The sequence below is a fragment of the Bombus flavifrons genome, chromosome 5, assembly GCF_040668555.2.
Source record: "Bombus flavifrons isolate JBK064 chromosome 5, iyBomFlav1_principal, whole genome shotgun sequence".
Classification (NCBI taxonomy): Eukaryota; Metazoa; Arthropoda; class Insecta; order Hymenoptera; family Apidae; genus Bombus; species Bombus flavifrons.
This window is the reverse complement of record NC_138446.1, coordinates 11,718,038-11,732,256: the sequence shown is the minus strand read 5'-3', so window position 1 is coordinate 11,732,256 and position 14,219 is coordinate 11,718,038. Positions and strand designations below refer to the sequence as shown.

Below are 14,219 nucleotides of genomic sequence, written 5' to 3'. Positions count from 1 at the left end.
AACAAACAATTTTTCATAGCATAGATTTCGAAATAATTTTAAGCTTAAGATAAGCATTACAATCCAATTCGTCGAACAACTAAAGGAATAATCGACGCTTAAAATGTTTACAAACGTCCCTGAGTGCAGCCGTAAAACTGCGATGCGAGATTAAAACGCGCGCATGTGTATATGTGCAGTCTTCGAGTTTAGTAGGATAATCGGAAGAAATCTAAAATACTCAGAGTTGCCCTAGTTTTAACTAAATCTAATCGGATTCATATTTCCGTTTTTAATTCCGTTACTACGTCGTACAACGAAGAACACTTACAAGCGAAAAAACTATAAAAAGAATAAATAATAAACGAAATGAATTTTTCTTATACATCTTTAACGTGTCTTTTACAAACAAAAAATTCCTGCATCTCGCAAGATTCACTGAAAATACACCATAATCTACGTCACAATGCGTTTCAGTGATACAAAAAATGCAAAAAGGAAAAGCATAACGGTAGAGTATTCGAGTTCTCGTTTGTTTTATTCAACGACTATAATTTAATGTTTGAACAAAATCTTTGACGGTACTTTGTTTCGACATATCTCGAGAGATATATTTCAAGGATGTAAATATAGCGCTGCCATCGGTTGAAACCTTCCAAATATTATAAAATGGTATAAAGTTTCATAATAAACAGTAAAGGTGAAAAATATCCCATCGTAAACAATAAATATTAAAAACAAGGATCGTCGTTAAAACGGCATGCTTTCGAACACAGAGCATTTCCACCAGAAAACAGGGATGGAAACGCGCAGCTACCAGTAATCGAGGTAAAAATCAGCTGGGCCAGCGAATCTGTGTCAGGCTGGGGGATCTAAACTAGCACGAGGCTTTACCGAATATTCAGTATTCGGCCGTCCTCCTCGCTAGGTGGTAGTGCGGTGCTCTACAGTTTGCATCACCGCAATACCGCGCGTATTACCGTCTATCTAGTCTACTTCCTATTTTACCCTATATTATTCTTAATTTTGTATTCAAATCAATTACACTGCGGGATCATTGGACACTTCGAATATATATGTATATATATGTACGTGCATACGCTCGCTCGCACTTGTTATGTGAGTCGACATACATACAACGCGATATTACAAATTAGTACACGATTAAAATTCATTCTTCAACGTGATAGAGAAGCAACGAACTAAATTACAATAACAAAATGGTAAATAACTAAGTGAATAAATCGTGACTGAATACAAGCGAATAAAAATGAAATCAATGAAATCGCAAAACGACCATATGATAATCGCGAAATAACGATACGGGACGTCGTTTGACAAAATACTTTTCGCGTAAGTGATTAATAAAATGTGGAAAAAATGTGACAATGACCGTTCGATAGTTCTAAATGGCCGAAAACAACCGAGTATCGTACCAGAACGGTACTCTTTTTGGTCATGACGTTTGAATTTTTTCCCGCGCGATAACCGATCAAACAGTAAACCGAAAAATTTATTCGTTTCGATCTTACGCCCAACCATTATATGTGTTAGAATCGAAAAGCGAACCAAAAAAGAAAGACAACTTCCCAAGCTGTATGACCTCAAGGCGATATATAATGTTTATCGTGAATGATCGGTATTATACTTCGTACACCACATTGTGTTCGCAGTAGAAATATTTATAATAATTTTTAATAAATGGAAAGAGTGTGAACATCAAAATGGTGTATGTCTAACATCCATTATCGATAACCGCGAGGAGAAAGAAACTGTAAAAAAAATTGTTATTTAGCGTTAGAATAGTGAACGTAGAAGTACGCGTGTACTTGAACACTTGAAGAACGTTGTATGAGACGAAAAACTGGGCAAAATGTTCAATCTATATCAAAATTTGAACAAAAAGGACGAAGATCACAAAGAGTCGGACGTGACCGGACACGATAGATTCTGGCAGGAACGTCCGAGGACGCGTCGAAAGCGTCGTGCCGTCAATCGAAGGACTCAGAGCGCCATCGAATTTGATTCCGAGGCTATAGTTTCCGCTCGAGGCACTCTTCGTCGTGGAAGAAGCGCGAGCATCGAAGATGAAGATAGCGACGAAGAAAAGAGTTACCAATTGACCAACAAAATCGACAATCTAGCTAAAATACTATTTAGTCGCGTATCCGCTGCTCGAGGTTGCAAGGATTCCGATGTCAGGTACGTTCTACTTTTTGCCTTCTTTTTCTTCTGTTTTCTTTCTATTCGTTCTCTTTTCTTGTTTTTTTCCCTTCTTCCCCTGTTTCTATCTCTTCGTCCCTTGTTCTTATTCTCAAGTTTGTTTCATGATCTCGTTCATAACCATTTTTAATATTATTATTAATATTAACGTGCCACGTCCGTACAATTATCAGCAGCATTGCCATTTAATGTATGTATATGTATATACTAGCATGACAGAGAGGAATGTTTCGCACGATCGATACTAGCCGAGTTATTCTAATTCCAGCTAACGACAGCAAAACACTACGTGAGGCATATCACTACTTGAACATCCATCGTCATTAAAATCGAAATTTGTTAGTATTGATACGATAAACGTCTGACGTAAATACATATGTAGATCTTTTCCTGTTTCGACTGTAATTATTGTTCGAGCTTCATTGTATTGTTCGATTAGTCTACATGTCATTCGCGAAACGTTAATACTCCTGAAATATTGTTTGTCAAGCAGTTACCTATCGATCGTCCTCGAGTATACTTGACCCTCGATTTCACGATACACACCATTAAAGCAACCAGTAGCACAAGTAAAATTGAGTTGCTATTCATTTACAAAGCGAATCGATCACCAATCTTTCTTCTAGGTTATAATTAACTGAGTTTCTGGATCATTTTCGATCGAAATGATACGTACATAGTACGTATAAACGCTAAATATATATAACCATGTTGAAATATGGTTTTGCTTGAAAGTAATTCTATTAAAATTATGATTTTTTACTAAATTTTCCTCCGATGACAACAGAAGCGAGTGATTGTGATATAATTGATCGTCATCACGATTGCACACAAAATGTACGATCTCGAAGTAAACGAATACCAGTCGTACAACAACGCAGGTAATGCGCGAGTCTTTCTCTTTCTCATCCATCTTAACTTTTGCAAAATTCGTAAGATGAATTGGAAATATAAAGAATGAAAGAAACGAGTTTGTTCGTGAAACATCGATATTACTACAATAGTCATCTTATTAGATGAAACCCTTGTATTCGTAGAGAGAGATGGCTGCTCGCTAATAACGCGACCGATCCAGTTTGTAGTGGTTGGTGTGTACATCTAATCTGTTATTGGTATCGCTCAAGGAATCGTTCATTGGAACAAGAAGTTATTCATAAGCGAAATTATAATTTTTCGGCTAAATTGGAAGATGATACCACTGATTGGTAATGCATTCTGTTTCTTTCTTAGTTTTTCTTTTTTTTTTTAAATCGAAGAACGTGCGCGCATACACACCTGATTCTGATTCGTTTGATTTTGATAACTTGAAATAATTATACAGCGTTAAAGTTTCAACGAGAACAATCGTCCTAAAATATTTGGACAGTCAATTATTCAAATTAGGTTCAAATTTTGCCAATGTAAACATAGTAATCGTGTCTCATTATAGTTCAAATAAAATTTCAAAGTGTTTTATATAACACAAACACATGAAAGTTTTCTATGATAAATATACGAATATTTTTACGAATACCACTGTAGATATGTGCTGATGGGATTTGAATAGAAATTATTTATTATTTATTCGATGTGGGGCGATTTTCTCTTCGTCTCCGTTAAAATCGCAAGCACCGGATGGAAATTAAATTAATTTGCTGTATGCTTGAAAATAGGAATGGAAGGCATAATTACACGGCGTTGGATCATGGACCATCTGTTTGCGAAAATGTTGGCGAGTACATGGAAATGGAAAAAAGATCGAGGGACCGTGCCTTATCAATTTGTCAGGCCTATATCCGTAGAACACCGCGCTACAGTCTCGTCAAGCAGCTGAATAATCTCGGTAAATTCTTGGCGATTCTCTTTGTCTCTATATCTTAGTTAGCCTTTCATACAGCTGGTTTTTATTTGTAACTAATAAGTATGTAAGTGCTAAACAACGTTAGCGTGTAGACTGACACGCAGATCATGCTATTATCATTTTTAATCTTCTTTTCATTTGTACCAGGCTCTAGAATGGACAAACATTGGTTCATAGTAAGAGATACTTCTTTAAAAACCGATCGACTGATTACGTTAGCTCCGTTAAATAGAAACTGCTCATTGAGCATAACTCCACTGACAAAGAACGTTTTGAACGACTTATTCTTAGCCTTGCAACATCCGTATATATGCCCTATATTCGATATCGATTTCCTTGAATTGGAAAGTCAAAACTACGTGATCGTAGTTCAACCAATCAGTCAAGGCAGTCTGAAAGATTTGATATACGGGGTAAGTATCATGATGGTATATAGATAGTCATACTAATTTGCTGATAATGAATAAGATAAAAGATAGAGAGTTTAATTTTAGAAGCTTGCATTAAATGAAATGTTCAGATGTTATTTTATTCTTTTCACTAGATCGAAAGAACGGGTTGGAACGAAGACTGGAATCAGAAGTACGGTTCTCGCGGTAAAGGACTTCCTTTACCTCAGGTTCAACAAATGGGACGTCAAGTGCTAGAGGCGTTGACTTTTTTAAAAGAAAGAGGATTTCCAACGGTAATCCATTTACATTCGGGAAATGTGCTGGTTCAAAATGGTGTCGCTCGTCTCGCCGGCCTAGAAAACACGCTCCTCGGTTTCACCAGCCGAATACACCCACTAATCGCTTCTCGTATTTCGCAAAATATTTCGATTGACATGATATGTTTCGGTAAGATTAATTTCAGCTACTCTTTGAATCGAAATTCTACTTTTATCACTCTACTTTCCAACGATCAATCACATTTATCATCTTTCAGGTCATATGTTGTTTGAGATGTGCGCTGGATACGAATTACCATCGTTTAAACCAAATTCCACGCATCTATCGGACGTTGAAATATATCCACAAGTACAAATTCTTTCTTTCTGTTCGTTATTTGCTTCCGCTCTTTTTTTATTTCATTTGTTCGCACGCTTTGTTACTAATTATATCACACATTATTGCTCCATTTATCTTCATCGGTTTGTTAAAAATACTAACAGCTATGTTAATAACGTTAATAATGATAAATACGGTCGATATTTTATCTCATTGTCAATGACTTATGTGTACGTACACAAGCGATCTAACAATTTCTCTGCATCATGATTTATCAAGCATTTTATATTATTTAACCCTTGTTTCTCGACGTTTTCGACAAATTTCATAAAAATAAAAGGTCACTAGTCGATCGAAATGTTTGTGTACAGGTCGTCGAGTTACTTCAGTTCATATTTGGTGAATCATCTAATCGTCAGAAGATTATTGAGGAGCTTCTTGTACATGATTTATTCAGAAATATTGATCTTCGTGAAATGCGAAGTGCTCCTGTTACGGTACAAATATATTATTAGTAGCATATGTATACTCTATCGTTACAAATTACATACATTATCACTTTTCCTTACAGATATTTCGTCCAACATTAACACCGCCCGTAGTAAATTTACTCGACGGTATTAAACGACAAAATGCCAATAAAAGGTAATGTGATCGTATGAAATATAACGCTAGAATAATTTGTTCGTACCTATTTCTATATTTTGCTAAAGATTCGTTTTGCATGCACGAACAGGCAGAGGTCGCGCTCTATAAGCGACGTGTATTTGACACGCAAATTTTGGTAATGACATGAAGGATCCGATTAATCGATCTAATTCTTTAAAAATCTTCATGATAGAATGTAACTTTTATCTTTTTCATATTGCAGAACCACACAGTTGGATATCGTCGATGAAGATACAACGTCTCTACACAGATCACATACCGTTTGCAAGAATTCTTTACTCGATGAGATTTATAACGAGCTTTCAAACACGGCTGTATAATTGTGGGAACAAAATTTGTTTCATCGCGATTTTATCTTTAATATATTCGTACGTTTCTCTACCGAGTGCCAAAAGTTATTCCAATCTCTATTTCTAGTATAGTTATTCAATTACAAATTTAATATGAAAAAGAAAAGAAACAAGAAAAGAATTAGAGATAAAAAAAAGGAAAAATAATATGGAAAGGGCAATAAAAAGTGGAAAAAAAAGAAAGAAGAAAAAGAAAAAAATATAAATCTTACAAGAGTAATGTATTTTATTATTTAAAATATCAAAAGACACACAAGATATCTACACGTTTATGGAAGAAGCATGAAAATGATAAAATGTCATCTCATATGAATTGTAAATTCAATCCCTTCTATCACAAATTATTCCTACATATTTTTACTATTCAGTTTTCATTGAATTTCGTCCCACGTCGACGAAATAACGTTGAAGATGAAAATGAACTATATCAGAAGGTATCGTCAAATACATCAAATGCACGCACCTCACAATTACGCTCAATTTTCAATCAATTCAGAACCAATGGAATCAAAATGTTCAGGATAATACTTGAGTTGTTAAACATTTAATAAGATTCGAATAACATAAACGTGTTCCTATCATCTCGCAATGATACCCTGCGATCTTCATTTACCAAAACTAAAACATATGATGCTTTGAATTAAAAAAGGAGAAACTATACTTCATCGAAAACCATTTTAAACTCATTCTATTGTATAGTGCACACTTAATTTTACATATAAACGTAAAAACTTTCAACACATCACGAAATTTGTAGAGAAAAAATTATTTTTCTAGAAGTTTGTACATAATATGTATCGTGATATTATAATCAATGAAATACTATTATATCAATTATTTCTAAGAAACATTAAAAGTTCACATGCGACGCTTGTTTAGTTAATTATAGAAATGTGTGTGTAATTAATATATGTGTTTGCAAGCGGACGTAAGATCGGTAATAAAAATAGGTATTATTGCTTCTCGATGATCGTTTTCGTTTAAATGTATAAATTCACTTTAATGTCTTCTTAAATCTAATTGGGTCATTGGTTTCGCATGAGCACACACACATGTGTATGTACGCAAATGCGCATATGTCGATAGAAAATTCCAGTATCAAATAATTTAATTGCTTACTTTTCTTATACATTTTATGAAGCACCAGCTTCTAATTCACTCGCTGGTGTGTCTGGTTCTTCATCATTGTAAATATTTTCCGCCATTTGCCACACCTGCATTATATTGTCTTCCGATACAGAACATATGACCCAAGGCTCATTTGGATTCCACGAAAAATCACTAATTTTTGCGGTATGACCACCATGAATAAACTATAGAAAATGTAAACGCATCTATAATATCTTAGGAATTTCGAGGTCCTACATAGTTAAAAGGAAAAAAAGAAGAAAGAAAGGAACATATTATATACCAGTAACTCGGGTGGTCCATCTTCAGCATCTTCGCTGGATTGTTCCTCGCCAATTTTACTAAGATCCCACACATGAAGACGCCTGTCTGTACCGCTACTAGCTAATATCGTCTCGTTATGCGGTGACCACTGAACTTGAAAGATCTCGTCTTTGTGAGATTCGAAAGAATGTAATTTTAATTTAAGATTCCTCAAGTCCCAAAGCGCTACTGTTTTATCGGCACTGCCAGTCGCAAGAATAAATTCCGAATATGGATTAAAACTCAAGCAATTCACTTCGGCAGTGTGAGCATCAACTGTATGACTTGGTTTACTGGTATTATTACATCTAATAATTGTAAAAATAAGACGAGCAATTAAAAAAGTTAATTGTAACAATATTTATGTTGTTTTGATCGTCAATGACTTTGTGTGATGACATATAATTACCTTGTGTCCCAGATCATTAATTTCTGATCATCCGCAACAGATCCGAATAAAGATTCATGTAACAGATGCCAAGCCACATCTTCAACAACAGCAGTATGTCCAGTAAAGATTGTTTTTGCATCTATCACACGATTTTCTTTAGGGGGTGCATTAATATCCCATAAACAAATTGTATGATCATCAGATGCACTGAGCAAATATCCATTCAAGTTTGGATTCCATGATAGACCATATCCTTCTTTTTGGTGTCCCCTTAATCTGACATCAAAGATATTAAAACCACCATTATATGAGTTTTGTTACATCTAATAAATATACAAAAATGTATTCACCTTAGATCAGGCTGGCATTCACCATTAGGATCTGGTTTACTTGGATGTTTTGTATAATCGAAAACAAGGACATCGCTAGATGGTGTTTTGGTTGCAATTACACACGGGTTTTGTGGCATATATCGTGCTCTATTTACCTCTCCTTCGTGATTTATTTTTATTTCAATTTCTATCTTTCCGCTAACAGAACCAAATCCTCCAAATTCTCCTTTCTCATTATCATAGTGAGATGCATCAAATTGAGCATCCTCATTTGGTAATTGTACACTAGCTATGAGTAAATGATTTTGTTCGTCCGAAGTATGAGTACCCAAAATAAGACGATGTACAGAATAATCCTTTCCTTCTGGTCTAGTTACATCTGGTAACCATTGAGCAGTTAAAGATGGCCATTCTAAAGCATGTGTCATCACAAGATCATATAAAAACGGAGTATTTTTTTTCCATATTTTATATTCTTCATTGATAACTCTTTCTTCCACAGCATCGTCAAAAGTTTCTACAATTAAATAACTTGTGAAATAAAAGGAACAGAATATTTAAGAAAAAATTAGAATGTATACAAATATTAACATATATACATGATTAAATGATTTTTTACATTATACAATCATATAATGAAGCATTCAAAATATGAAAATGGTACGAAAATATAAATCGATTCGTCGCTCGATTAATATAATTAGGAAAAAACGTACAGTGCCAGAATTAAAAAATCAATATTTTAACTAATGAAAGTCGTATCTTTTTGTAACATTATAACCTATCGAAATACAATTCCATCACACATGCTGTATTTACGATGTAAGAATACTTTATGTCTTAATGTAAAACAAAATGAAATAATAATGATAAATCAAACCAATTTTAAACAATAAGCTTTATTTTTCATAGAAATTTGTGAAAAGGAAATGTTGAAAAAGATATCCTTGTTTATCATAATACTGAAAGCATTCTTTGAAACGGCAAACAACTGATAGACTTAAATATAAAAATAATTAGAAAAGCTAAAAAAAATGTAAAGTAATTGACATTAATCTTACCACCGTCTTTATCGCCCATTATTATATTTCGCTAAAACTTCAACACTAACAAGGTATGTTTAACCCGCCAAAAGCCGTGATGCCTAGCCAGATTTTACTAAAATGCAAGCGTACTTACTTGCAAACACGTCTTAAATATATGCTGCCTTTTCATTGCGCATGCGGTAACGGTTCAGAATCTCATGCGATACGCAGCTTAATTTACATTTGAATCACATATTTTACACGATATATGTATGTTTAAATACCAACTAAAATTATGTAAGAGAAAGAAATCTCAATTGTTTGGTAAAAGTTTGTTTTATGTTTAACCTGTTAACATAAACAAATAATAAAGTGAAATTGAACAACTAAATTATAAATTTATATCTGTTAGCGGCATTGCTATTTACGCTCTAATTCTGTCGATTCGATGAGATTGACATTTATAATTTTAGAAATTAATCATTACACGTTGTAGGCAGAGTTATAATGATTTCCAATTCCTGAAATCATTGTTTGCTAAAAACCATAATATTTAAGCCTTTTTTATAAATGCAACTAATTAATAATCCGAAATTTTGTTCTGTAAATGGAAGTCAATAATATTCTTTGTTTATCGTTAACGTTTGATTATCGATTATTGATATTGCAAATGAATTTTGCAAATTTTATGTGATAGATCAATGTATTATACGTCGTACGTTGTATTTATAGATTTCAAAGATTACTTCTTTAAATTATGCCAATATCATGCATGTATATTAAGTTAAAAAGGAAGATACATTTTAGCTGCTGATATTTAATTAATTAATATACAGCAGGAGACATGGAAGATATTAATGCCAAGAGAAACGCCAGAAGAAGGAGAATTTTGGAAAATTCAGAGAAACGGTTATTGAAAATTACTGGTAGAGACAACGATAATGAATCAGAAAGTAAATATAATTTATTTATTTTCATTTACCTATGAAAAATAACTATTAAAAATATATTTTTACATTCGTTCTTATATCATTCTAGTCCAGAGTATACATTTAGGTTCGTTCAGTCAAACATTCATTGCTCCAGATATACAAAATGAAACTTTATATCCAAATATAAATAGCGATATATCAGGTAATATGCAATATAATATTGAAATTATATTTTCACAAAAATATTATAGATAATCTTGGTAATTTAAGTATTAATCTTGAAGGTATTGACAGTACTTCATATGAGACAAAAAGTTTGTTACCTCCATTATTAACAAATCGCATAAATTATGTATTATTGGCTGTTATTGTCAATATTCTACTCATATTACAACTGGATCATTTATTTGGGAAGGTAATTATAGATACTTATCAAAAACTGAAATTCTTGGAATTTTGTTGTACTAATAAATACTGGATTAAATATTACAGACAATCACAATACCATACTTTCTAGTAATGCTGGGACGTTTGTACAACTATAAGAATACACGAGAAATGCAAGAGAATAATCTACTGTATGCTGCTTTGATCTTATGCAATGTTAAGCCTGAGTTAACTTATCAATTAAAAAAATTAGTAACAATAAGCCATATGATAGTTGGAGATTTAGCTTTATATATCTTCAGTTTCACATTAATATATTATGGATTCTTTTACTGTTTATATAATACAGACATTCCTATTATCTTAACCATATAAATTAGGTATGAAATGTAATTAAACACATGATTCATCAACTTTGCCCAAATTTTTATAAAAAAAAAATATAAATATGTAGCATGTCAATCAAATCTTTACAATACACAATTATAATAATATAAAACCAGTAGAATTCGTTTGCTCCTCATTTTTCACTAATATGTAAATAAATTCAACAAGAAAAGATTTTAGACGTATTTTTTTTTTTTAAATTATTAAAAATAAAAGAATGATATACAATTAAAAATTAGAAAAACCGAACTTTTCCAGTTACGTACCAAATATATCTGAAGAACGCGTGATGTCACAAGTCTGCAACGGCGTTACATACTTTCTTAACTTATTATGTAACTCCTACTGCCGGTGCGCGTACATACCATGGTCGTATACGTATACCACCATACTTTAATTAATTAATTTGATTAATAAGTAAATGTGTAATGTAACGAAAATGTAATCTAATTGTTTCTAGTAAACTAAATTTTTGTTTTCAATAATTCTTTTAATCAAGGAAAAAAGCAACGACCGAATTGGTTGAAGTTTAATAATATGAAATCAAATTTATTCATGTTGTATTTGTTTATTTACTGACATAAATGTTTAATCCTTTTATTGAATCTATTAAAACATGAATTTAATTACAATAAACTATTTATGCAGTATGTATAAACACATAGCACAATTCCATCCAAATTGAAACAAATAAAATAAATCTAATAGTTGACTTAAGAAGTTATGTAAAAAGGTCACATAATATAAATTAAAAGTAAATATATTTGGTGAAAAGATAAAATTTTGCTCTTCAAATGACAAACGTTATTCACAATAGAATATGAAGATATATACTGGAAAAAATACAAATATTATTTAAAAGACATTCGCATCTAGTCTTTCATCATATTTTAATTTCTTAGTAGATAGATTGTGTGCTTTAAATTTATTTTAATGACTTAAAGTAGCTTATGTGGTGTAGTAAATTCATTTATAAGTTTATAAATCTTTTGTTAAATGCAATTTCTAAATGATTCGACATACTTTTCTATTATCACCACATTAACTTACAAAATGTGTAATGGATTATTGGATAGAAATGATTAGTTAAAATAGAATAGAGCACTTTAATTTTTATTTCTTATTTTGTTCTTCAGTATTCTTATATTTCATTAAAATTTTAGGTCTTACAACATCAGGATGACCAGATTGTATCATTTCCATCTCCCACTTTTCTAAATCCTTATGGTATTGTATCTGAAGTTGAGTAGCTTCTGTGATATATGATTCCTTCTCTGCTTCTGATAATTCTTTCCAACTTGCGCTCAAAAATTTTACCCATTCCTATTTATTGATTTTATTAATCACTGATAGATAAAATAACTTAGTTAATTGGAAATTAGTTTGCCATACCTTATTATTCATATCTGGATTTTTATTACTTTTCCTTGATGATACATAACAAAAATATGCATTTGGTGGTTTCCTTGGTCTTCCAAGTATTTCATATTTCTGCAATTAATTTTAAACTTTATGCTAATCAATAAAAAATGAATTTATCATTATATGATTTAATGCAACACAATTACCCGTTTATTATTTATATTACTATTATTTCGTTTATATTCTTTTTTCTTTTCTTTCCATAATTGTCTTTGTTCGTCGGTAATAGAATCATCATATTCTTTTAATTCATTCTTATATGCTTCAAGATTTTTATTATATTGGTCTGTAAAATATTCCTTTTCAGTAAAATCTAATTCTGCCCATTCCTTGGATGCTCTCTTTAATATATGTGCATATCTCATATCAGGTGTTTCTTTGAGAAATCTGGGTTTAACATGTTTCACATATAGAAGAAACGGAGCTTGTGGCTTCTTTGGTTTTGGTGGCAAGATTGTATCTTTTAATTGATTTAATGCACTTTTTGAGGCAGTTTGGTACAAATTTAATAAGCAATTCCTAAAATAATAAAATATTCTTTTATGAAACATGTGATTGAAGAAATATTCTTTACGAATCATGTATAACAAGAAAAGTTGTTACATCATTAAAGTTAAAAAATAAGTTGTGCTGTGTGTATTAAATAATATGTGATTTGAAACTAAATATATGGAGATCGAATAATAATGTCAACAAGAAACTAATTCACACGTGGAACAAAGGACTAAGCATTATTCACATTACTTCAAAATTATTTGTAAAAATTTATTTTATTATAATGTTTATTTGAACTTGACCTTGTGCGCAATAAGTTTTCCGCCCGCATAAGAAATATAAATCTTCCAGAGCATACCATTTTGCAGACAATAATTCTTATTGCTTCATCCTTCGTAAATAACGCTTGTTTTAATAATAGACACAGAATAACCAGGTAGAATAACCAATGGGACTGTAGATGACGGAAATTTTCGTGATATGGGGAACACGGTCATGTGATACTTTGATACCGCATTGGTGATTGGTTCTAGCCTAAATGTGCGAAATTTTGAGATGGGATCTCTAATTTGTTTACAATTATAAATGTACGATAGAATATTTTCCGTAAAATAGCAATACAGAATGATTTATTTCTATATCATCGAGACGTAAGAATTAAATGGTTAAAAGTTAAAATCTATAGATATAAAAAATCTTTATTGTTTTTCTTGGTATCTACTTTTACAACTATCATATCCATGGACAACTACGGAATAAATTCAATAAATTGTGCGATACTATTTGATGACATTTTTAAATAAATAAAACATTACTATTTAAAAATAGGAATAATTACTATAAAAGATTATATTTCACTTTTCTGCACTTAAGAATGTGATTTAACAAATTTTGCAATAATATATCATAACTTATCACCGTGGAAGTAAGTATTACTCACAGATTTAAAATGAAATATTAAAACATTTTTATAAAATGTTAATCGAATTACATAAACATTAATAATTCAATAAATTGTACAACTATGTAAATTAAATTTTCAATATCCGCTGCATAAACAGATTAGGAGGTACTATCAATAATTTTCATAACAACATTTTTTTTAGCAGTTTTATTATCTAGTGCATTTATGTTGACCTTTAAGTAAAATTAGCTTATTTATATATGTCGCATATTCCTTGATGGCTTCATCAAGGATTTCGCAAGAGAATGTAATCTTATTTTAATATATTATTATCTTATTATTATTTATTATTATTTAATATATTTATTACATATTGACCGGATTAATTGAACAATATGATTGTCAAGTGCGCTTTACTGAGGCATGACTTTCTAAATATACTTTAAATAATTTACGCCCAATA

General features: G+C 31.5%; 4 protein-coding genes across 10 annotated transcripts; 2 read left to right on the top strand and 2 right to left on the bottom strand.

The window, feature by feature from the left end:
* Positions 1-742: 742 nt before the first annotated feature.
* Slob (Slowpoke binding protein) lies at positions 743-6,371 on the top strand. Of its 5 annotated transcripts, none has more exons than XM_069112432.1 (9): positions 743-2,181; positions 3,855-4,024; positions 4,190-4,455; positions 4,587-4,881; positions 4,970-5,061; positions 5,403-5,528; positions 5,603-5,676; positions 5,768-5,815; positions 5,903-6,371. In XM_069112432.1, coding segments are annotated over exons 1-9 (1,401 nt in total). In that variant the 5' UTR covers positions 743-1,852; the 3' UTR covers positions 5,904-6,371. The 5 variants fall into 5 exon arrangements, with proteins under 5 accessions (XP_068968533.1, XP_068968531.1, XP_068968532.1 ...); XM_069112431.1 differs by lacking the exons at positions 743-2,181; positions 5,768-5,815 and adding exons at positions 2,258-3,083; positions 3,240-3,407; XM_069112434.1 differs by lacking the exons at positions 743-2,181; positions 5,768-5,815 and adding exons at positions 2,261-3,083; positions 3,327-3,407.
* Caf1-55 (chromatin assembly factor 1 p55 subunit) lies at positions 6,251-9,412 on the bottom strand. Its single transcript, XM_069112438.1, has 5 exons — positions 9,266-9,412; positions 8,223-8,721; positions 7,891-8,148; positions 7,462-7,789; positions 6,251-7,363 (listed from the first exon to the last, which is right to left on the bottom strand). The coding sequence occupies exons 1-5, from the start codon at positions 9,282-9,284 to the stop codon at positions 7,184-7,186; spliced, it is 1,284 nt and encodes a 427-aa protein (XP_068968539.1). The 5' UTR covers positions 9,285-9,412; the 3' UTR covers positions 6,251-7,183.
* Positions 9,413-9,429: 17 nt separating this feature from the next.
* LOC138179557 (uncharacterized) lies at positions 9,430-10,961 on the top strand. Of its 3 annotated transcripts, none has more exons than XM_069112447.1 (5): positions 9,430-9,526; positions 10,066-10,182; positions 10,268-10,363; positions 10,446-10,576; positions 10,654-10,961. In XM_069112447.1, exons 1-5 carry the CDS (start codon positions 9,502-9,504, stop codon positions 10,921-10,923), a joined length of 639 nt encoding a protein of 212 aa, XP_068968548.1. In that variant the 5' UTR covers positions 9,430-9,501; the 3' UTR covers positions 10,924-10,961. The 3 variants fall into 3 exon arrangements, with proteins under 3 accessions (XP_068968548.1, XP_068968549.1, XP_068968550.1); XM_069112448.1 differs by having other exon boundaries at positions 9,505-9,636; XM_069112449.1 differs by lacking the exon at positions 9,430-9,526 and adding an exon at positions 9,732-9,944.
* Positions 10,962-12,006: 1,045 nt separating this feature from the next.
* Positions 12,007-13,372, bottom strand: TFAM (mitochondrial transcription factor A). The gene is made up of 4 exons (XM_069112446.1): positions 13,155-13,372; positions 12,504-12,876; positions 12,328-12,426; positions 12,007-12,258 (listed from the first exon to the last, which is right to left on the bottom strand). Exons 1-4 carry the CDS (start codon positions 13,211-13,213, stop codon positions 12,049-12,051), a joined length of 741 nt encoding a protein of 246 aa, XP_068968547.1. The 5' UTR covers positions 13,214-13,372; the 3' UTR covers positions 12,007-12,048.
* Positions 13,373-14,219: the final 847 nt, after the last annotated feature.

Coding starts and splice junctions, on each gene's coding strand:
- Slob (XM_069112430.1), top strand. CDS start 1,853: ATGTTCAATCTATATCAAAATTTGAACAAAAAGGACGAAGATCACAAA. Junction 2,182..3,854: donor TGCAAGGATTCCGATGTCAG/GTACGTTCTACT, acceptor GCTTGAAAATAG/GAATGGAAGGCATAATTACA. Junction 5,062..5,402: donor ACGTTGAAATATATCCACAA/GTACAAATTCTT, acceptor GTTTGTGTACAG/GTCGTCGAGTTACTTCAGTT.
- Caf1-55 (XM_069112438.1), bottom strand. Junction 7,790..7,890: donor TTAATGATCTGGGACACAAG/GTAATTATATGT, acceptor TACAATTATTAG/ATGTAATAATACCAGTAAAC. Junction 7,364..7,461: donor ATGGACCACCCGAGTTACTG/GTATATAATATG, acceptor CATTTTCTATAG/TTTATTCATGGTGGTCATAC.
- LOC138179557 (XM_069112447.1), top strand. CDS start 9,502: ATGTTTAAATACCAACTAAAATTAT. Junction 9,527..10,065: donor TAAATACCAACTAAAATTAT/GTAAGAGAAAGA, acceptor ATTAATATACAG/CAGGAGACATGGAAGATATT. Junction 10,364..10,445: donor TATAAATAGCGATATATCAG/GTAATATGCAAT, acceptor TTAATCTTGAAG/GTATTGACAGTACTTCATAT.
- TFAM (XM_069112446.1), bottom strand. CDS start 13,213: ATGGTATGCTCTGGAAGATTTATATTTCTTATGCGGGCGGAAAACTTA. Junction 12,427..12,503: donor GTAATATAAATAATAAACGG/GTAATTGTGTTG, acceptor AATTAATTGCAG/AAATATGAAATACTTGGAAG. Junction 12,259..12,327: donor ATCCAGATATGAATAATAAG/GTATGGCAAACT, acceptor ATCAATAAATAG/GAATGGGTAAAATTTTTGAG.